Source organism: Lontra canadensis, unplaced genomic scaffold, assembly GCF_010015895.1.
Source record: "Lontra canadensis isolate GAN:19392208 unplaced genomic scaffold, GSC_riverotter_1.0 scaffold12, whole genome shotgun sequence".
Lineage (NCBI taxonomy): Eukaryota > Metazoa > Chordata > Mammalia > Carnivora > Mustelidae > Lontra > Lontra canadensis.
In genome coordinates, this window is record NW_022631006.1 from 25,045,842 (window position 1) to 25,068,473 (window position 22,632).

Sequence of the window (22,632 nt, forward strand, 5' to 3'; positions counted from 1 at the left end):
CAACGTGTGATAGTCACAGAATTATCCTTGTTTTATTGATGAGGAAACTGCAGTACAGAGGGGTTAAGCAGTAGTTAACCCAAAATGTTTCCCAGTAGTTAGAGGAAGAGCTGGGTATTAAATCCTCGTTCTTTGACTCTTATCCAATGCTCCATTCTTAAGTAATGCAGGGTCCATTGCCTTTTAGAACTCCCTTAAACAGCACACTTTGGTATGACAATTAATTCTGTTATGAATCCATCTAAGTGGTTTTTATGCAGAAAAAAAAGTGAGTTGTAGTGTAGTTTACTTTTGCAAATGTTTATATTTGTTTTAATTTAAAATGTTTAAACCCCAGGGTGCCTATCTGGCTTACCCAGAAGAGCATGTAACTCTTGACCTCATGGTCATAAGTTTGAGACCCACATGGCATGTAGAGGTTACTTAAATAAATTTTAAAAACTTAAAAAAAAAATGTTTGAACCCCTTTGCTATGAAACATAATGCAGAAATGTTTAGCCTTCTAGATTATTATCATTTATAACCACCATCAAGATAATAAAAGCCAGTATTTGTTAGCATGCCAGAAGCCCTTGCATGGCCTTTTGCTTTAACTAATTTTGAGATGTAAGTATGGAAACATGAACACTATAGTTTTGCTTGTTTTTAAACTTTAAATAGAATCATGTGATATACTCTTTTGTGGCTGGCTTCTTTTGTTCAGTATTATTATTTGTTTTTTTAATCATCTACTTTACAACAAATCTGGATATGGGTAGTTCAGAAGTTAATGTGAGAGCCTTTGTCAACCTTTTCACAATTTTTTTTGGTGGGGGGGTGCTTTCCCTATATGGTTGCAAGAGGGCTGCCACAACTCCAGACCTCACGTGTTCACACAGTTATTTCCCAAGAGAACCAGCAGTGGCAATTAGAGCAGCAAGGATTATTGGCAGAATAAAACTCCAAATTTAATGAATACCACCAAGAATGCTAGAGGTAAAACTGAGTGTTTTTGTTTTATCTTGACCTATCATGACTTATTTTTCTCTTGTCCAGTCATTCGGAAGTAAATTGGCTACTTTGCCACTTTTGAATAAGAGGAAACTGGGTCCCAGAATGTTTAAAAGATGTTGTGAAGGTAGTTCTGAGTCATGACCAAAATATGATCTTCTTCTTCTCTTCTTTTTTAAAAAGTAATTAATTAATAATAATAATATCCTTTTTTTTTTTTTTTTTTAAGGGAGAGTGAAAGCAAGGGGGCAGGGGTGGGGCAGAGGGAGATGGAGAAAGATCTTAAGCAGGCTCCACACATATAGTGCAGAGGCTTCATCCCACGACCCCAGGATCATGACCTGAACCAAAACCAAGAGTCAGAGGCTCAACCAACTGAGCCACGCAGGCACGCTTAGAATACTGTCTTCTATCTTATGGGCTGGTATTTTTTCTTTCTTTCATCAAGAGGTCCTTCCTGTGACTGAAGAAATTAAGCATGCAGATGAGTGCATAGTGGACACTGAGTGTTCACCGTCATGTCTGCAGCTGGAGACCTAGTGTGTCTGACAAACAAGATGTTATATCCACTCCGTGGTCTGGCTGGCTGTAGAAGCCAGTACTTTCTCAGTGTTATATCTTTGTGCTTTTGCACAGTAAAAACTTTCATTTTATTCTCAGTAAAGTTCTGTGACATTGTTTGCTTAGTGAAACTATGTAAGAGATCAGAAATCAGTGGAGTAGTATTTTAATAGGATAATCGTCTCTTGGGGTATTAAATGCCTACACATTTAATTTTCAAAGCTGGAGGCTATTATATAGTGGCAGTGTTCTACTCTGACTACTTTATTTCCAATATGCAAAATGGTAAAACCGAATTAGTGGACATTTGAACCTGCCTTTGGAGAGATACCTCATAACTACAGCATTATTTATTCTTATAAAACAAAGTATTTTTATTTTAAAAAGACAGTCTAGTAAATAGAGATATCTAATACTTCTTTCACAATTTTGTCATATTGTAGACTTAAGGTCAAGACTTACAAAAGCTGTGAAAAGTCTGATTCCTGTGATGGAGATACATGTGTCCCATGTACTTTCAGGAGGGCATGACTTCAGAATGTTTCCTTTTGAATATTGATAAAAGGATGTTTGTCATTGCTTAAGAAATTAATATAGGCTACTTATTGGCAATTGTGATCCAATAATATGGATAGTGATGAACATTTGTGTTTTCATTAAAATTATTTGCCTTATTATATGTCATGGTTCTAATTGTGTTTGTTAATACGGGTAGGGTAAGGTTTCATCTCTCCTATTAAGTAACTTTTCTTAGTTTTTAAAAAATAAACTACCCTGACAAAATACAAAGAAAAAGTATAAAAGCAAAATTAACTTTCTTCATTGCATATAAAAATATGATTCTGATATGTGGGTCGATATTAAAACAAGATTCCAAAATGCTTCTATATTAATGACTCTGAAATATTTATATTTTCTGTTTAAACATTTTTATTATTTATGTTTATACTTTAGGTTTGCCATCAGAAAGATAATGCTTTTGGAATTTAGGTGAGTTAAAAGACTTTACTTTGATGGAGTTAAAGATGGTGTCAGATCTATATTGTCTGTATACCATAGGGATACCTGTATCATGATTTTTTAATTCCAGTATAGTTAACATACAGTGTTATGTTAGGTTCAGGTGCAATATAGTGATTTAACAATTCCATACATCAGTAGGTGCTCATCTTGACAAGGGCACTTCTAAATCACCATCACCTATTTCACCCATCTCCCCACCCATCCACCCATATCATCTTGAGCAGATCATTTACTTTCATAGCCTCAGTTCCTTATCTGAAAATGTTAAGAATGGATTTGGAGTTTACTGTGTAGTCAGATATCCCCCAAGATAAAATATTAGTATTAAAAGCTGACAAGCCAGTGATACCTCTGACGCATCCAGCAGAAACAAATGTAAGGGTACTCTGGAAGGATGTGTATCCCAATTGCAATGCAGAAAAATTCCTGTAGAACCCTAGTAAAATTGAGTTCATAGTCCCTAATTATAAAGCATGTTAGGATAAGAATCAGCTGTAAGCTGGTCAGTTGAAATAATAGGAGAATTATATCCCCATCCTACCCACGCAGGACCTTAGATAATAATTGATATACACTGTCAAATCATTATGTTTAAAACTTAAATCATTAAGAAATTGTGCGAACATGGAATAGGATACTAAAAATGGATAGACTTGGGGAAAACAGAAATAAAAATTATTGAAATTTTAAAACTCAGTGGACAAATTAGATACAGGCACATTGGAGATATTGCAGGTTCAGTTTGAGACCACCGCAATAAAGCAAGTCAAATGTATTTTCTGGTTTCCTAGTGCATATACTATATTGTAGTCTATTAAGTGTGCAACAGAATTATGTCTAAAAAAAAATCTATATACCTTAATTTAAAAATACCTACTTGCTAAAAACTGCTAACCATCATTTGAGCTTTCAGTAAGCGTGATCACAAATCATGGATTACCATAACAAATATAATAATAATAATCAGAAAGTTTGAAACATTCTTATTGCCAAATTCTTTGATAATTCTTATTATCAAAATGTGACAGACACACAGTTAGCAAATACTGTTGGGAAAAAATGGTGCTGTTAGACTTGGTCAATGCAACATTGCCACAAACCCTTCAATTTGTGAAAAATGCAATGTCTGCAAAACTGAATAAAGCAAAGCACAATAAAACAGCATAGGCCTGTGGTAGATTAGCCAAAGAGGGGATTAGTGGGCTGGAATATAGAAAGTTAATTAATAATAGCAAAGAGAAATAGAGATGTATAATATAAAAGGAAATTCAGAGATACAGAGGTGAAAATCCGAAAGTCCAATAAGAATTTCAGAAGAGATTTAGGGAGAATGGAGAAGTAGCAATTTAGAACAGATGGTGGTTAAGAATTTTCTACAGTTGAAACATGAGTTTTAGATTCAGGAAGTACAGTAATACTCAATAGAACAACTGAAGACTGACAAAGACGGAATGAAGATCTTATCTGCTAGAGGGAAAAAAAGACATTACTCTAAAAAGGATGCATAGATTAATTGTAGATTTCTCTGTTGTAGTACTAGAGAATGTAATAGAATGAGATCAATACAAGAAAAAAATTACGACCTAGAAAGAATTATATAACCAGCTAAACTGTCATGAAATAAATTTCAAACAGATTAATACTAACAGATTTGCTGAGAGAAGTTCTAAAGGATATAATTTGGGAAAAAGGAATTTAAACTTGTAAGAAAGGAATGAAAGAAGCTTTGTGCATTTTATTTATGAGAGAGCATTCAAGAGCTTTACTTGGAGCCTTTTGATCATTATTTTAAGTAAAATTCCACTTGTCCGGTTTCTTAGGTTCTTATAAATAAAGTAAGTATTGCTAAAGATGGAAGTACTGATGTAAGAGGAAGTAGAAAAATCACAGTGTTAAGCAGAATCTAAACCACTTAACTATGTGGGTTTGTTCATAGGCCTGCACACATGTGTGTGAATGATTGCAGCATGCATGTGGAGTGATTTAAAAGTGGGAACAAAACACCTTGCTTTTTTAAAATTGGTGCTCAAGAGTATTTTAACCCCAGTGTAGTAGATTATGTTTATAAGTGCCCCGAATGGTAGCTAAATTCTCTTATAGAAATTAGAAATACTGAAATTTATTTATAATAATTGTAGCTTTGGAGAATAAGAGTTTATACTTTCAAGGCAGGAAGACAGCAAAGATTACTAACATGTAATTATTACCATCAGAACACTGGATATTCCTTACCTAAAACTCTTCATGAAATAAACAGAATGATATTATGGGTAATTTCAGCAGATAAATGTATCTGAGACATTAATACTACCTCATATGAGGGCCAAATAACTTCCAGAAACTAAGAAAGAGATTTAATAAAAAGAAGCATTTTAATACCTGATTTACTAGGTATTCAACATAAGTCAGTTTTCAAGGTAATTGGTGTTTTCCCTCCAAGATACCAAAATTCTTATTTTAAGACTGTGGTGAACAATACTCCTTAATAAATTTTAAAAATTGGTAGCAGATAGCAATGACCTAGATTACAGGTAAGTTTGTGATGGATTTCTAAGTCATGTAGTTTTTGAAAAGTTTTCAGAAAGTTGTAGATAGGCTTTTCCAGGTGAGTGACATATTATGGTGAGTGGTGGTAACTAATGAAGTATTCTGTGCTTTTTCACTCTTCACAGCCAGTATCTTGAAAATTACCTCTGGATGAATTATTCTCCAGAGGTGTCCAGCAAGGCCTATTTAATGTCAATCTGCTGTATGGTGAATGAGAAATTCAGAGAAAATGTCCCTGCATGGGAGGTAACAGATTTAAATTACTTCAGAGCTTTCATACTGTGTTTAAGCCATTAAAAAGTAGAACTTTTGACTGATAATAAATAATGCTTTTAGAATGGAACTTTGCCCCAAAATTAAGTGTTGAGAAAAAAGTGGATATATGAAGAATACTGTTCTTTTCTGGTTTCAGTACTTTGTTCAAACTAATTTACTATGAACCAAAACATTATGAAAGTGAAATTATTTTTCTATTTTGGGCTTGAAATGAAGAATGGCATGGATTATAAAGACTTTTCATTAGATCAAAATGAAGTTTATATTAATTAGCACAAATCGTGCTCAAATGAGATCATATTTTTCAGTGTCCTTTTTCACAGCAGGGAGTATGTATTTGTTTTCTATACATTTCCAAAGTTAAGACATATGTTCATATTATAATTTCACTTTTCTGTTTTATCCCCAATTTAGGATTTGCTTTCCCTTTTTGAAATTTCTAGTAGACTGACATTTTCTCTTTGTGCTAGTGTAATAGAGGCTTGGTCAATAGTGGTCCAAAATGTAGGTTCTGTTTGGCTGCCATAAAATGATCAGGTCATCAACTTTTTTAAATGAAGAAAAGGCATGGGTACTTGTCATCTTTTTGTGGCAATGGTCTCTAAATTAAGGAAGTATTAAACTCCTTAAGATAAAATCATGGGTACTTCTCTTGGATATTCATTAAGAAGAGCCATCTTTGGGGAGATTAGAGCCCAGAATAAACTATGGGCCTTGTGTATTATTGAAAGATCCTGCAGATTTCTTGAAGTTGCTTCAAGCTATTATAGGAAGGGAGAGGCAAGATTTTTTGAGCTAAAGAATGACATGATCAGTTTTTGCATGTTGGTGATTAGGACTTGAAGTAGAGGAATACAGATGAAGAGAAGAGGATATACTAAGATTTAGAAAGTAGAATTGAGGGCGCCTGGGTGGCTCATTTGGTTAAGCAACTGCCTTTGGCTCAGGTCATGATCCCAGAGTCCAAGGATGGAGTCCTGTATCAGGCTCCCAGCTCCATGGGGAGTGTGCTTCTTCCTTTGACCTTCTCCCCTCTCATCTTCTCTCTCACTCTCTCTCTCTCAAATAAATAAAATCTTTTTTTATAAAAAGTGGAATTGACAGGATTTCATAATTGAATGATTAATATTAGGGAAAGGTGTTATTTCCAATAAGTTTCCAGTCTTGGGCAACTGAGTGTAATAGATGATACTGCCATTACCATGATAGGTAATAATAATAGTGGGTTGAGAAGTACCAAGGAGGGTACAAAAACTGTTGAATTGATTTTTGGACTTACTGAGTTTAAATTGCCTTTTGAATATCTAGATGAAATTGTCTAGTAGACAGAGGAATCCTGGAATGTAGAGTTAATGAGAGTAATCTACTGAGGATATATATTTGGAATCATTAGAATATGTTTTTGAAGTTAAGGGAGGGGGGAAAAGAAGAATGAGGTTAGAACCGTAAAATATCAACATGTATACGACAGAAGAAGAGGAGCCCTCAGCATTTGAAAAGGAGTGTGGGGTTGGAAGAGTCCCTTGGACTTGATAGCCCTAATACCCTCAGGGACATCCTTGAGGTAGAAGCCTATTTTAGAGAAGTAAATGAAAACAACTAATGTAGACCAGATATTTGGAGCACTTCTCTGAAAGAAGAGATGTGGAAGTAACTTGATGGGGAGGTAGATCAGAGGGAAGCTTGAATATATTTACATTGTCTACTTTTTGTATATTACTTACATGTTAAGAGTAAAGAGCTAATACAATGCAGGAGAGTCTGTCTTTGAGATTAGTTAGTGGGAAACTAATTTTTGCTAAAGATGGTTTTTTTTGCTTATTTTAGAAGAATTAAAATATTTATTAAGATCCTTAGAAAACAAACACTAGGCTAAATGTGAGCATAATCCACAAAAGAAAAAAATAAAGAAAGTAAACCATTATTTTAGGGACACCTGGCTGGCTTAGTCAGTAGAGCATGAAACTAGATCTTGGGGTCATGAGTTCAAGACCCGATGTTTGGCATAGGGATTACTTTAAAAAAAAATATATATATATATATATATACACATATATATATGTATTTTTTTTAAACATACTCATAAAACATTTTATTAGGTAAAGTTTGCTGCAACTCTTTCATGATCTTGCCAGAAACCTATATTTGATTTGTTACCATTAATTATAACTAAGCAAATAATCTTTTTTGTAATTTTATGGTGTTTTTACTAGACTCCTAAATAGTCTACTGATGTTTGTTTAAGGGAGAAAAAGTGGAGAGCAAGCCATATCAAAATAAATTTTTATTCTTTCTCTTTTCAGACTTTTAAGAAGAAGCCAGACCACTTCCCATTTTTTTTTAAGTGTATCTTGAAAGCAGCATTAGCTGAAACTGATGGTGAATTTTCACTCCATGAACAGACGGTCTTACTGCTTTTTCTTGACCATTGCTTCAATAGTTTGGTAATTTTACTTTATCTTTTGGGAAAACTTTGACATTTTATTGTTTTTTAAGTTGAACATAAATTAAATTACTTGTATAGCCAACTCTTCATCCGTGGTAGCAGGGATGGAGGATAATGCCAAAGCTTCATTTCGGCCACTTCTCAGTAAAAACATTTTAGAAGAGCCATTCACTTTTAAAATAAATTTGGACTGGATCTCCTTTTTTCTGTCTTGACTCTTAAGAAAAGTGGTAATTAGAACTGAAATTCTCCAAAGGTAGAACAGCAAAGAATCTAGCCAGTACGAACTTTGAGTAATGAGATCTGTGCCACAGTTGCACACAGAAACTAGCTTTATTACTTTCCAGACATGCTTCTTGCACAAGCTCCCAGGTCAACAGGAGAGTTTTGTTTTGAGTTGACCAGTTAGGGGCAGTTGTGGATGATCTCTTGGGTGTGTATGACATATTTTCATCCCTCATAAGAGTATCTTCGAAAGAATTAAATATTTACAGTAATTAATATTTCTTTTGCACTTCTCTACTGTGGTTAAGTGAAGGACTGTACCTATTTATTTAAAAATACGTGCTTCTGAACTGATTGTGCTTTCAACCCATGCCAGACCCCAAAGCTGGGGGTTCTTTCTTAAGACTGGATATTGATAGATGGATGGTTATTACTTATTGTAGATACTACCTCACATGAATCTTGTAAAGGCTTTTTTTAAAAAATGCCTTTACAAAAAATAATCTTAAAAAAAAAAAAAAAAAGATTTGTGAAGCCCCCAGTAGATGCCACTATTACCATCTTAACATTTACTGAACTACACAATGCAAATGTAAATATAGACAGGACACTTTATCAGAAATTGAATAAAAAAAGGATTTTTATTTTTAAAAAATCTTTTAAAAAAAGATTTTTATTTAGAATTAGTAATTTGGTGCTAGATTTGGTTAACTTAGAAGCTAGTTTATTATTAAAATACTTCATTTTGGGGCACCTGGGTGGCTCAGTGGGTTAAGCCTCTGCCTTTGGCTCAGGTCATGATCTCAGGGTCCTGGGATGGAGCTCCACATTGGGCTCTCTGCTCAGTGGGGAGTCTGCTTCCCTCTCTCTCTCTGCCTGCCTCTCTGCCTACTTGTGATCTCTCTCTCTTTATGTCAAATAAATAAAATCTTTAAAAAAAAAAAACTTCACTTTTTTTCAATATGCCATCAGTTCTCATTACTTGAGGTAGTTAGGTCTGTGAAGTAGCTAAAAACACTGAATTGGCTGAAACTGAACCATTGTTCCTAGAGAGAATACAGGGTTAGGTCCTAAAAGCCTATGATCACAGCATTTTCATCAGTTGATCAATACATAAACTTGTTTTATGTGTTTCTGTTTAAAGACACCTTATGTAATAACAAGTTGTTGATTTATTAACCTTGAAGTCATGGCCAACAGCGCTATAACTGAAGTCTAAACAAACCTTATTTACCACAGGTATTTTCTCCACAAGATACATCACAGCCTTCTTGGAACTGCGGAACACTAACCAGCACTTTGAGCCCTTAATATGAAATATTAAAATATCATTAATTTGAAAGTATTGGTGGTATATTTTCACCCCAGGACTTTAAAAAGGTGTAGTTATTCCTTATGTAAAGATTTAAATTAAAATACTGGTGTGCTTATAAATTTTTCTTTGTGCCTTAAACAGGAAGTAGACTTGATAAGGAGTCAAGTACAGCAGCTTATCTCCCTCCCAATGTGGATGGGTTTACAGCCTGTAAGTACCTAATTTCATTCAGAAACTTACGTGTATATATGTATTATGTAAGTGGAAAATGCAGTTTAAGACAATGTAGCTTTAATATGGATATAAAATGGTAACTAAAAATCCTCTTTCCTGCTTAGAAAATATGTTTAATTTACTATGCATTAACTTATCATACATGTAGTTTTTTTTTAATTTTAAAGTTTTTATGTATAAGCTAGGAGATCTTTCACCTAATGTCATTATTATGAGGTAAAATAAGGTAGTATCTATTGAGCTCCTAAAAAGGTTAATTTAGCAAAATGTGGTTATTTCATGTGTGTCTTTGGGTGAGACTAAATACAGACTTGAATTTTTTATTTCCTTAGAATGTACACACAGTTATAGGAGAAGGTCTAGATCATATTTAATATTAATGACTTCCTTTTTTCTTTCCTCAAATCCTTATTGGATCATATGTGTCACTATCAAAATCAAATTAATTGTGATCTTAGGGAATAAAGTTATAGCTATCAAATTTCAGGATAAATAAATTCACTGAAAATTCCATTTCTTGCATATGGGGTTTTTGCTCATACCCAGATATGCAGGCTTATTCATAGGTACCAGTTGATGGTGATAAAAACAGACATATAAATAATGCTAAGTTAAAACTGATAAGTGCCATTAGAAAGAATATAGTTGTGTGGACATTTCCTTGTTTACTTGTGACCTCTGTTTCTATGTTCGGTGTTTCAGACTCATTTTTCAGATTTCAGTGATTATACTAATAAGTGTGTTAATGCTTTAATTTTTCAAACTTAATCCTTAATTTTAGAAATAGGAAAGAAATTTAATTTATTATTGAGCTCAAGATCTTGACAAGAAAAGGCAGTTTGTATTATTTTTTTGTATTATTAGCAATTATTATAATTGAATGGTTTTTTAAAATAGAGTTATTAGTTTCGTAGTTTTCAGGTTTTATCATGTTGCTTTCAGGTTTTATCCCATTGTATTCACATCTTAGAAAATTAGCTAATAGTGGATCTAATTTTTATCCTTGTAAACTTTGAGGTTACTGGTTATTTAATATCACATCATTCTTTCAGGCACGATTGGAATTAGAATTAAAAAAGACACCTAAGCTAAGAAAATTCTGGAACTTGATTAAAAAGAACGATGAAAAGATGGATCCAGAAGCAAGAGAACAGTATGTTCCCAAAGCTTATTCCTTGTTGGTTTGTTATGCTGTTTTGAGTCTTAGATGATATTGACTGATTTGTTGTTTCCTTTATATAAGGCTGAACCAATTAATTAAGAAGTGCTTTTACTGTCGTATTTTTCATAAAGATGTGAAGGGAAAACCAGAACATCAACACGTTATTCTTCTTTCTCCTCTGTCTGCCCCAGTGATCAGTGTATCACTGATCTTCTGTCTGTCTGTTGACCATAGTTTGTCTCTCATGGATGGCTCTCGATTTTCTCCACAATCTTCAGGCTGTCAATCCAACTTTTCTTTGTTTTTCATACTCTCACACACTTAACGATGACTTTTATACACTCTAACCGTCATGCGTTCATTCAACAAATAGTGAATATTTATATTTTGCCAGGTACTATACTAGATATAGGGGATATAGCAGAGAACAAAGTGGAAGTAATTCTTGCTCTATGGAGCTTACATTCTATTTGGGAAAGACAGCAGCAAACAGATCAATTATATAGTGTTTTAGATGGTGATACATGCTAGGGAGAAAAATAAATCAGGTATAAGGACTAAAGAAGCAAGTGAGTGTTATGGGTTCTTTTAATAGTAATATTTATAATCAGTTGGGTAAGTCTGGCAGCAAGTATTTATTTCACCAAAGTGCTGTTAGTAGGACATGGGGAACTGCATGCTTTAAGAGCTCTCTCTCTCTCTTCTCTTTCTCTCTCTCAGGCTAACTGGTCTAACTGTGACCTTGCCTTTCTACGTGATGACTGTTGCAGCCGCACTCCTTGTTCTGTTTCCATCCTTTATTGTTCTTTTCCACTCACTCCTTTTTCTCTGCTTATGTAAATATGCCAAAGACTCCCTTCCCTTGGACCTAGGATAACTTTCCAGCCCTAGCTCATTTTTTCTTCCACTTAGGAGAGTGCTCTATACATGTGTAGCTAACTAATAATGAAAGCCATGAGTATGGGTGAGATGATTTAGTCAGATACATAAACCCTGAAAAGAGGGTTGAGGACAAAAAGAAGTGAAACCTGGAGTTATGCTGGTGGTTACCGAAAATGGGAAGAACTATAAAAAGCTGCATGTCGGAGAAATGAGTTTGGGTGAAAGGGAGTGAGAGCTATACAGACAGGATATTATTAGGGTCAGAGTAGGAAAATTCCTTCTTTAATTTCCAACTCTAGTCTCATCTCTCACAGTGCCTTTCCACCCAACAGCCTCTTGATTGAACTAATCACATGGCATCGGTATTGACTACTCTTTTTTTTTTTTTTTTTTAACCTGCTCTTACCATCACCTCAATGTGATTTAACCACAAATCTCTGTGGCCCTGTCTTCTCTGCTTCCAGTCTTCATGTAACTCTTAGCTGTGTACACTTGGCCCTTGAACAGCACAGAGTTTGGGGTACCAATATCCCCCGCCATACAATCAGAAGTCCACATATAATTTGTGACTTCCAAAAACCTAACTGCTAATTCCCCACTGTTGACCAGAAGGTTTACTAATAACAGTTAGTGAACATGTATTTTGTATACTTTATTTATTACATACTGTACTCTTAAAGTAAGCTAGAGAATAGAAAATGTTAAGAAAATCCTAAGGAAGAGAAAATGTATTCACAGTACTGTAGTGTGTTAATTGAAAAAAATCTGCATGTAAGACCTATACAGTTCAAACCCATGCTATTGAAGGATCCGTTCTGTTTGCCATGAACTCCATTTCGGCTTAAGTGAGCATTGTTTTTCCTCCTAAACTTGCCCTTCTAGCCAATTTCTCTTAATTCTTCCAGACAGTAGGGCTTGGAATATTCCAGTCCTTTGACTAGCAATTTAAATCCCATCCGTCAGTCCTATTGGATCATCTTTTGTCCTCTTTCTTCTTTCTTGCTATTCACACTGCTGTTGTCTTAATTCAGGCCTTCATAGCTCCTGACTAAAGCACTACAATAAATTCCTATTTGGTGTTTCTTCCAGCTTTCCCACAACAATGAGCCTAACAAGCCATCTCCATAGAAAATTTTGTTTTCCTTGCCATATTCCTATTCACAAGTTTTCAATGGTTTCCTGGTTCCCTAGGATAAACTCTGAAGTCCTTGCAGTGACATTTAGAAACCCCCAACTATGTTTTGCAACTCCCCCAAATCCTTGTCTCAGTCTGTTCTTTGTTTGTTAAACTTTGCTTCCCTAAGTACCCTTTCCCCTCCATTCCACTTAATTGAAGGCTAACCTAAGCACTTCTAGACGGACTACTTTAGGCCGCAGTGCTTTTTTCTTCTGAATTCCAAAAACATGCTGTATGTTTTTTAATTGCAATGCCAGCTGTTCATGTAATGGTTAGAATATGTATAGGTATTTAGAGAAAAGATTCTGCAGTCACACTTAACTAGGCTCCACACTCACTTGCTGTGTAACTGTGGGCAAGGTAACCTCACCTCGTTCAGCACCAGTGTGAAATTGGGACAGTTAGTACCTATTTCAAGGACTGTTTTCAGCATTACATGAGATCATTCATATGAAGTACTAAATGCATCTCAGATTCTAACACACTAAGTGCTCGATTAATGTCTGCCAGTTTTATTAATTATGTGCTGGTCTGTGTTACTGATTATCTTTAAATTATAATACTTGTCATTTCAAATACATTTTAGTCATTCCTCTCCGTTATATTTCCAGCAGAACTGGCATAATCATTTGCAGTTGCCCAGTACCTGATGGATGTTTGTTGATTGATTGGTATATAGTGCATCTTAAATTAGTAATGAGTAGAATATTGTTTTTTAAACCAACATTTAATTTTTAGACATTGTAATATTCTATGTGATACTTCAAACATATTAAAGTACAAAATTGCTTATCTAATTTTAACTACATACTTAAACATTAAATTTTGAACTTTAAGGGCAGACTATAAATGAAATTTTGAAAACTCCTTTCTTGTTCTGACCTTTAAATCACAAGTGAAAACTTTCACACAAAGAGAAAGGGGTGTTTCTTAGCTAGCTTATTACACCAGTAATAAAGAAGCAGCTGTGTGTTCAAATTATGGTCCCAATTTCAGAGAAAAATGGAACATTTGAACAGTGTAAGAAAGGCTCGTTCGACATTTAAAGTTTACTTCTGAAATAATTATTTTTAAAAAATAATTTGGTCAATGTTACTCTCTGATTTTAGAGCCTATCAAGAAAGAAGATTTCTTTCACAACTCATACAGAAGTTTATTTCTGTGCTGAAATCAGTGCCTCTTTCTGGTAACTATCTTCTCTTAGCTCATTTGTGAAGTTGTCATTTAGGTATCCCAACAGTATTTCCTGGTCTCCAGTCTAAAACCTGCTCTTAGAATAGTTTTTTGTTTTTTTTTTAAAGATTTTATTTATTTATTTGACAGAGATCACAAGTAGGCAGAGAGGCAGGCAGAGAGAGAGGCGGAGGCAGGCTCCCTGCGGAGCAGAGAGCCCGATGCGGGGCTCGATCCCAGGACCCTGGGATCATGACCTGAGCTGAAGGCAGAGGCTTAACCCACTGAGCCACCCAGGCGCCCTAAGAATAGTTTTAAATCATAATGACAACATATCTGTCCTCCCATTTTCGTGAATATTACCAGTCTGAGTATTGTGACTGCCTTAGGAGTTCACATATTTTTAAAGGTACCTGCATGATTATTGAAATAATTATTTAGCAATTTTGAGTTTGCTTGCTAGACTTAGGTCCTGAGCAAGGTGCTAGAATACAGTGGTGAACAAGACAGTAACAGAGCCATGTGGCATTTACAATATGGTCCTAAATAGTGTTTTTAAACAACATCAAATACTGTTTGGAGGGGAAAGAATTATTTTTGAAGTATGAGCTACAAGACAAAATGGGAAAGATTTCCCTCCAACATGGCCTCCATTTATTGATGAAACAAATATATGTTGTATAGATTGTATACTTAAAAATATACCATGATTATACTATATGTGTGTGTGTGTGTGAGTGTGTGTATGCCTGTATACCCGGGGGGTAGTAATTACATTATCCTGAGTTTGCAAGATCTTTATAAGCATTTAGTGAATGTACATAGAATATTTTTTAGTTAATAAAGGTGTATATATGTTATGTAAGATATGTCATTGGTTAATAAAGTTTTATTTTCTAAGTGGGATATAATCTAAGAGCAGCTCTGTAGGTGTATCATATGTATATATTTGCATCCGAGATTGTAGGTTTTTTAAAACTTAAATACAACAGGATTACTTATAAATATTGACCTTCCAAGTAGTATTTTACAACTGAAAATCATACCTATAATTCAGTGAGTAGTAAATACTAATGCTGTCCATCAGCTATACCTGATTTGAGGCATAAGATTACTCCATCAGTGTAAAGAGAAAGTTATCATATGCTTATACTCTAAGTCACTTAATATTAGTATTTTTTTTAAAGATTTTATTTATTTATTAGACAGAGAGAGATCACAAGTAAGCAGAGTAGCAGGCAGAAGGGGAGAGAGAAGCAGGTTCTCTGCTGAGCAGGGAGCCTGATAACAGGCCTCGATCCCAGGACCCTGGAATCATGACCAGGGCCGGAGGCAGCCACTTAACCAACTGAGCCACCCAGGCACCCCAAAATTAGTATTTTTAAGTGTTTTAGTTAAGTGGCTTAAATCTAGAAGGAAAACTTAGATTTATTTTTTGGAGCACAAAAGGTAGTAAGGAGTACATGGAACTACTAATGCCTATAATAATTAAAGTCATAAAAATTGACATCTCTATAGAATGTTAATTTGGGGGCATCAGCAAGGTTTGAAAATCAAGTAACAACAGCAACATGGGACCTGCAGTAATTTTAACAATCTACAAACCACCAGCTATTACCATTGTTTATTTATTGCCAGAAAAGAAAATTTCTTAGATTGACCTTGAGTTTTAATCAAAATTTGTTAACTGTTTGGCAGCTGAACCAACAAGATGATTAAAGAAGTGTGCCAGTTCAGAGAGAGTAAAGGTGGACGGATTATATAGTTAGGAAACAGAAAACTGGCTTTTAAAAAATAAGGATTATAGTTTCATTTCACAGGGTCATGAAAAACAGCATATCCATATCAGTTATTATTAAGGACGTCTGTGTAGTTGAGCTGAGATGTCAGGACTGCTGTCAGAAGAAAGGGGGAAAAACCCCCACAATGTACATAAGAAGCAAATGATAAGGATATCTTGGTGTCTGAAATTGGAATGACAAGGTTTCTGCTGTAAACAATATGCCTAGTAGGGCCTACATACATTAAAATATGCAGCTTTATTCATCAGAGCTCAGAAGTTGAGTGGCAAGCATCATGTTCTAATTTTAATTTTAAATAGGTCGTTGCCAGTAATTTTCTCAAAACTATAAATAAAAATACAGAGTACAGAGTTTGCTCACTTTTTCGATTTTGGACAAAAATATTTTTCTTTTACAGTAACAAGAAAAAGGAGCAGAGGACTAAATTGAATGGATTTAATTTTTAAGTTGCTTCTTTAAATTCTTTAGTTTCAACAGCTATATGATTAGACTGTGTCTCAGAAAACCTGAGTTTCAGTTCTAATAAGTCATTATTTTGTTCTACACTTTTATGAGGCCATTTTCTCTGGTTTTCACTTTCTCACCTGAAAAATGAAGAGCTAGAATAGGCATTTTCTGTGGTCTTTTCCAGGTATGAAACTTTATGGTTATGTTATTTCATACTCTGGATTTGGAGCATATGTTAGCTAGAAAAGTTTTACTTAATATTTCCATATATTAGTCACAAAAATATTCGCATTTCTTTCTTTAGATGAAGCCTTCCAATTTCCTGTATAGTACAAATAAATTAAATACATGGATTTATTTAAGCATTCATAGGTTAAATCGAGGCACTGGGGTTAGTCGCTGCTGGGAGTCCTTAGACTAAGCAGCAGTGGGGACTCTGGAATTTTTTCCTTTTTAACTGACAGAATCTTGGGATGCCTGGGTGGCTCAGTCAGTTAAGCGGCTGCCTTCGGCTCAGGTCATGATCCCAGGGTCCTGAGATCGAGTTCTGCATCGGGCTCCTTTCTCAGTGGGGAGCCTGCTTCTCTCTCTGCCTCTGCCTGCCTCTCTGTCTACTTGTGATCTCTTTCTCTCTGACAAATAAATAAATAAATCTTTAATTGACAGAATCTTGGTAGGATGATTACCTGGTAAAATGGTAGACTATTACCTGGCATTAGGGAAAGAAAAAAAAAAAACAACTTTAAAGGTTTGTCATGTCATGAGGTTGTAATTATTTAAAAATAGAAGTAAATGTTTTATAAAAATAGTACATTAATAGTCATGAATAGCATAAAATAAGGTAGTGATTTAAAAATATTTCATTGCTCTGTCACTGATGTTTTAATGTTAAAAACTAACATACATATATACATACACACACACACAGAGGGAAAAAAACTCATTTAACAGTTGTCCCTTTAATTAGTTTGGTGTGTACCTTTCCCGCCTATTTTCTTTGCATTCTAAAGGTATCCATGTCTGCATGTACACACATATATATGTATGTGTGTTTATGTATATGAGAGAACTAGAAGTTTAGTGTGTGAAGACAAGAAGGAAAGTGGGTCAAAAACTGATTTAAACTGCCTTTTTTTTTTAAAGATTTTATTTATTTACTTGACAGAGGGAGACATAGCAAGAGAGGTAACACAAGCAGGGGGAGTGGGAGAGGGAGAAGCAGGCTTCCCGCTGAGCAGGGAGCCTGATGCGGGGCTCCGTCTCCAGGATCCTGAGATCATGACCCAAGCTGAAGGCAGACGCTTAACTGAGCCACCCAGGCGCCCCTTAAATTGCCTTTTTAGTTCTGTTTTGTTTTAGACTGCCTTTTTAGTTTTTGTATCACTTGGTTTTTTCAAATCTAGTCATTTAGTATGGGTCGTTTTTTATGACTAATTATTACAGACATTAGTAGGTCTAAACACTTTAAAAATATTTTTGCAAACCTGATTTTTTAAATGTGTTTCTGACCCAAGATAGGTTTTTCGTTGTCTTTTATTTGTAGAGCTAAACATAAGGGTAAGGCCTGCCTTTTTTGAAATACAGGTGGGGTCCTTACTCAGGATCGTGATCCTGTCCTGTAAGAGACGCATGACAGTTTCAGTAACTAAATAACTGCCAATTATAGGATTTAGTACATTGAATGGCCTAAATAAGAAGATTCTAACATGTTTTCTGTGTTATGTCTAGAGCCAGTCACTATGGACAAAGTTCATTACTGTGAAAGATTCATTGAACTTATGATTGACCTAGAGGTAAGAAATGGGCAGTGGCTTTTCTGTTACATCATCTTTAAGGGGGTAAGGTTAATCATGTAACTATATGAAATATATCTTCATTACTGGCCTTAGTTTTTTTTTACCCATTTCTAGGTGTAACAGAGAGAGGAAAGTCAAATGCAGTTGGCCCTTGAGGTTTTCAAATAGCTGTCAGATGGCTATTGTTTGTAGAAAAAACTACTATGTGTAGTTATTAAACATGAGTCTAGCAATAGCATTTTATTTTTTATCATATTTTAATACCCCATCATAGAGGGTCTTGGTTTTGGCTTTGTTTTTTTTTCCCCCATCATAGAGTTTTAATAGTGACTGAAGTTAGGGGTTTTTGTCCATCTCTTTAATAATCTCACTTTTCTAAATGTGCCTAAATATTGTTGATGAAAAAAGATACAGCTGCTATTGTCAATTTTTTAAATTAAGATTCTTAAAGAAGATTTCATGTTATTAGGTGCAAGATTTTGACAGAAAGTTCAGATGCAGAGTTGGTATAATTCAGATTGAATTCATTTCCTTTCCTTTCCCTCTTTACTACAGGAAATTGAAAGAAAATCCTTTGTGTTCATTTCTTATCTGGAGAGAGAGGGTGGTTTCTTGACATAAGGATTAGAGTATTGGACTGGCAGCCATTCATGAGATCTTTATTCAGATTCTAGTTCTGCCAGCAACTAATTTATAACCTCTAAGGATCTCGATAACCTCATCTATAAAATGAGGATATTTGGTTAGATTAGTGCTTTTCACACTGATATCAGTATCTCGGCATTATCTTGCTGACTGTCATAAGGGGGATATGGGAAGAAGATATGGGGAAAGAAGTCTCCACATATCCCCTTATCCCCAGTCTCTTTTCTTTCAGAGTAGTACCATTTTTAAATTTATACACAATACATATTGGGATTTCATATAGGATTTTGTTTGAAAACTACTGGCCTATGTATCGGTGAAATTTCTTCCAGTACTGGATTTTATTTTTAAACATTGCCACTGAGTTTACTTACGGCACTGACCAGACCCCTTGCTTTGTGCACCGTGACTTTTCGAGACTAGAGGGAACCTTATATGTGATTGACGCTTATGAGCCAAATAGTAGATTTTTATCTCTAGCTGCAGAGAACATACAGACTTACTGCTATGGTATTAATTTTTTCTAGGCCCTACTCCCCACAAGGCGCTGGTTTAATACAATCCTGGATGACTCCCACCTTTTGGTTCACTGTTACCTTTCCAATCTTGTTCATAGGGAAGAGGATGGCCATCTTTTTTCACAGGTGAGCATTGCTATATCTGAACTGTCACATAGTTTTCATTTCTAAATTGATCTTTTTTTTGCCATGCAACTAAGAATACCAGTGGATGATATAAAGGAAATTTTGCTAAATATTGAATTGAATAATGTAACTTCCTAATTAGTCATTTTAAAGTAAAATCAAGTCTTAATATAGAAAATGAATGAATTAAGAGCTTTTGTTAATCATATGTGATTTTATTATTGGACTGAATTATGATCTTGGCAATGATAGTAATCACTGTGGAATAGAATAGATAATGAACATTAATTTCAAGAGAACTATGCCCTAATCTCATGGTGGTCATTCCGTAAGATGATCGTGACAGAGACAGTTGATAGCATGGAAGTGCTCATTTGCTACCTTGGGTGGAAAGAAGTATTAGTGTTTCACCTTGTTTCACATCTCCTTTTCATAAGGAAAGTCTTCTAACAAACTTCTAACCTTACGTTTCAATGAGATCATACTTGGAGATACAGTTTTTGTGTGTTTACATTTTCTTTCAGGAATTCTTTTATCTTTTTTTTTTTCCAATTTATTTTAGAGAGAGTGTACAAGCTAGGGGAGCGGAAAAGAAAGAATCTCAAAAAGACTCCCCACTGAGTGCAGAGTCCCACTTGGGGCTCAATCTCACGATCCTGAGAACATGACCTGAAGCGAAAACCAGGAGTCGGATGCTTAACCGACTGTGGCACCCAGGCGCCCCCAAAATTCTTTTATCTTGTATCTATATTTTTTCTCATTCTCTTATTGAATTTCTATCCAGGGATTTGCCACATACATTACAACATACTAAAATTCTCATATCTGATCTTCCATAGATTAGAATTAAGAATAATAAAGATCTGGGGTAAATGCAGCCAGTAGATTCTTGATACCATTGCTATGAAGGGAGAGTAGGCCTTCATTAGTGGCAATAACTATGCCAAAGGATGGGTTTGGTGGCCATGGAGACTGATGAGAGGAAACAGTATCTTAACTTTCCTCACCTTGCTATTTTTCCCTAATAGAAGCAGCACACAGAGGAGATTATCGCTAATATGAATTACAAAGCCTTCATTCAGAAAATTCTGTATTAAGTGGCATAAGTAAAAGACCTCTGCAGTGATGTTTGGGTTTTTTTTTCCTTTAGTATGGCTTCCTTTGATAAAATCCTTAATGTCTGTTCATTATTAGGATTGCAGTTTAAGTTCCTTTCTGTAGAAGTAGACCATGTATATGAAATAGACTTTAACAATTTATTCTTAGACCCATACTTTATTCTTATACAAATAACACATTTGGATATGTTCTGAAGTGTTTGTTGCAGTGTTTATATTCCATAGTTTTTCAGCACCTCTGAGAAGTTATATGGACTTGTTATTCTTTATAATAGTTTTTGTTCATGGTTTCTTGTTCTTATGTTCACACAGTTTAGTAATGTAAATGTATCCTTTCAGCTTTTGGACATGCTTAAGTTCTATACTGGTTTTGAGATTAATGACCAGACTGGAAATGCTCTGACAGAGAATGAGATGACCACAATTCACTATGACAGAATTACTTCTCTACAGGTAACTTGAAATTCAGCGTAACCTATGCTTCTGTTCCATCAAGTTTCTTGTCATAAATAATTTAGTTTATGTAGTACAGGTAGAAGAAAATACTAATTTAATAGTGTTTTCATATTGAACTTTTTAAATACTGCTAATTCTAATGAATCCATGGAAAAAAATGGCTTTCTTTAGTCTTGAGAATCAAGATACTGATATTTGACACTCAAATTTTCTATTAGTTATTGGACCAACTTGATCCATATACTTACCAGTTTCATTTTATGGAAGAGTATTCCAATACATTGACAAAGCATATGTGAGCATTTTATACATTTTAAAGATAAATACCCAGAATGGGACTGAAATTTGCCAATACAATTCAGCTATGTCAACAAAGTACCTTTGTTTTCTATTACTAATCTCATCTTGCTTTTACTCTTTCTGGTGGCAGAAAAAGAAGCTTTTATTTGTCACTTTGAAGAAATTCAGTTCTTTCTGTTTCAAAAGTCTTTTTTAGGCTCAGTCAAACTTAAGTTCAAATTGTCTTTCATAATCAATTCCACTATCTCTCAAGGACACTCTGCTCTCCCTCTTCTCTCCCAGAATGGCATCTGAATATGTGGAGGCACTATGAGAGCCTCATTGTTTTGGAAGAGGAGTCATCTGCACAGTGTCTCGGCTCAGATGTCTTTTCCTGCTCTTCTCAGAGCAGTAGTGTTTTTGTCCTTCTGCTTCTGCCTTTGAAGTGACCACAGCTGATGTGACATGTGGTCTGCTCTCTTGGCACCAGGCAAGGCATGATGATGGCTCCCGAGGAGCTTGGCTGTCTCCTTGCTGATGAGGCTCCAGCCTTGCTCCTGCTGGTGCCAGAGTTCGCCTGAGAGCTGACTCACATTCATTTCCTAGCTTAAACAGCTCAGTGAGGCTTGGGTTGCGGGTCATTTTGCTATTACCTATAGTAATCTCATGGCATGCTCACCAGTAACCTTGGCAACTTGTGTTACCATCTGCTATGGGGCATGAAAACTTCTGAATCTTCTCTGTGCCACATGGGCATTAAGGAATACTAGGGATATTACCTTATATACTCTTACCCAGTCACTATAATGCTGCCGTTTCTGTTATTTTGCAGCTTACCACATGGTTGGTTGAGGGTTGTTACCCTGAGAGGTCCTTTCTTTCCAGAGTTCCAAAGTAAAAGCACAAACCACTGTGCTTTTGAGTTCTCCCTCAAGCTGTCTCTATAGTGGGGATTTCCCTTGGAACTTTCTTTTAGTTTTGTTGGGCTAGTTATTCATAATAAAGTGTTGTTTTATTTTTCTCCTTTCTGTCAGTGAAGCTAGCTCTCATGACTGTTTTCATGTTTGTTCAAAATACAGCATTAGAAATAAACTGAATGTTGACTCTTGGTTTTTGCAATCCTGCTGGAATAATTCTAGCTTTTTGCCATTGTATTGAATGCTTCTGGCTAAATATGGCAGAGGTCACATAATGAGAAGCCTGTAAGAGAATTGCATTAATATTTTTAAAATATTATTTTTATTTAGTTTATAAATTATAGTTGATTGTATTAATATGTAGGCATTAGTTACTGATTTCTTTTTTCTCTTTTTTAGAGAGCTGCTTTTGCACATTTCCCTGAACTCTATGATTTTGCCCTCTCGAATGTCGCAGAAGTAGATACCCGGGAATCATTGGTCAAGTTTTTTGGACCTCTTAGGTAAGTTGACATGA

At 35.0% G+C, this 22,632-nt stretch overlaps 1 protein-coding gene across 1 annotated transcript in view; it reads left to right on the forward strand.

The window, feature by feature from the left end:
• The window catches only part of AQR (aquarius intron-binding spliceosomal factor), a 101,146-nt gene that overhangs the window by 8,552 nt on the left and 69,962 nt on the right, over positions 1-22,632 (forward strand). The window contains exons 4-13 of the mRNA XM_032856905.1: positions 2,506-2,541; positions 5,247-5,367; positions 7,701-7,841; positions 9,525-9,593; positions 10,670-10,770; positions 13,948-14,024; positions 17,989-18,053; positions 19,229-19,345; positions 20,803-20,916; positions 22,515-22,618. Of these exons, the coding sequence (XP_032712796.1) occupies positions 2,506-2,541; positions 5,247-5,367; positions 7,701-7,841; positions 9,525-9,593; positions 10,670-10,770; positions 13,948-14,024; positions 17,989-18,053; positions 19,229-19,345; positions 20,803-20,916; positions 22,515-22,618 (945 nt within the window). The remainder of the gene's footprint in view (positions 1-2,505; positions 2,542-5,246; positions 5,368-7,700; positions 7,842-9,524; positions 9,594-10,669; positions 10,771-13,947; positions 14,025-17,988; positions 18,054-19,228; positions 19,346-20,802; positions 20,917-22,514; positions 22,619-22,632) is intronic.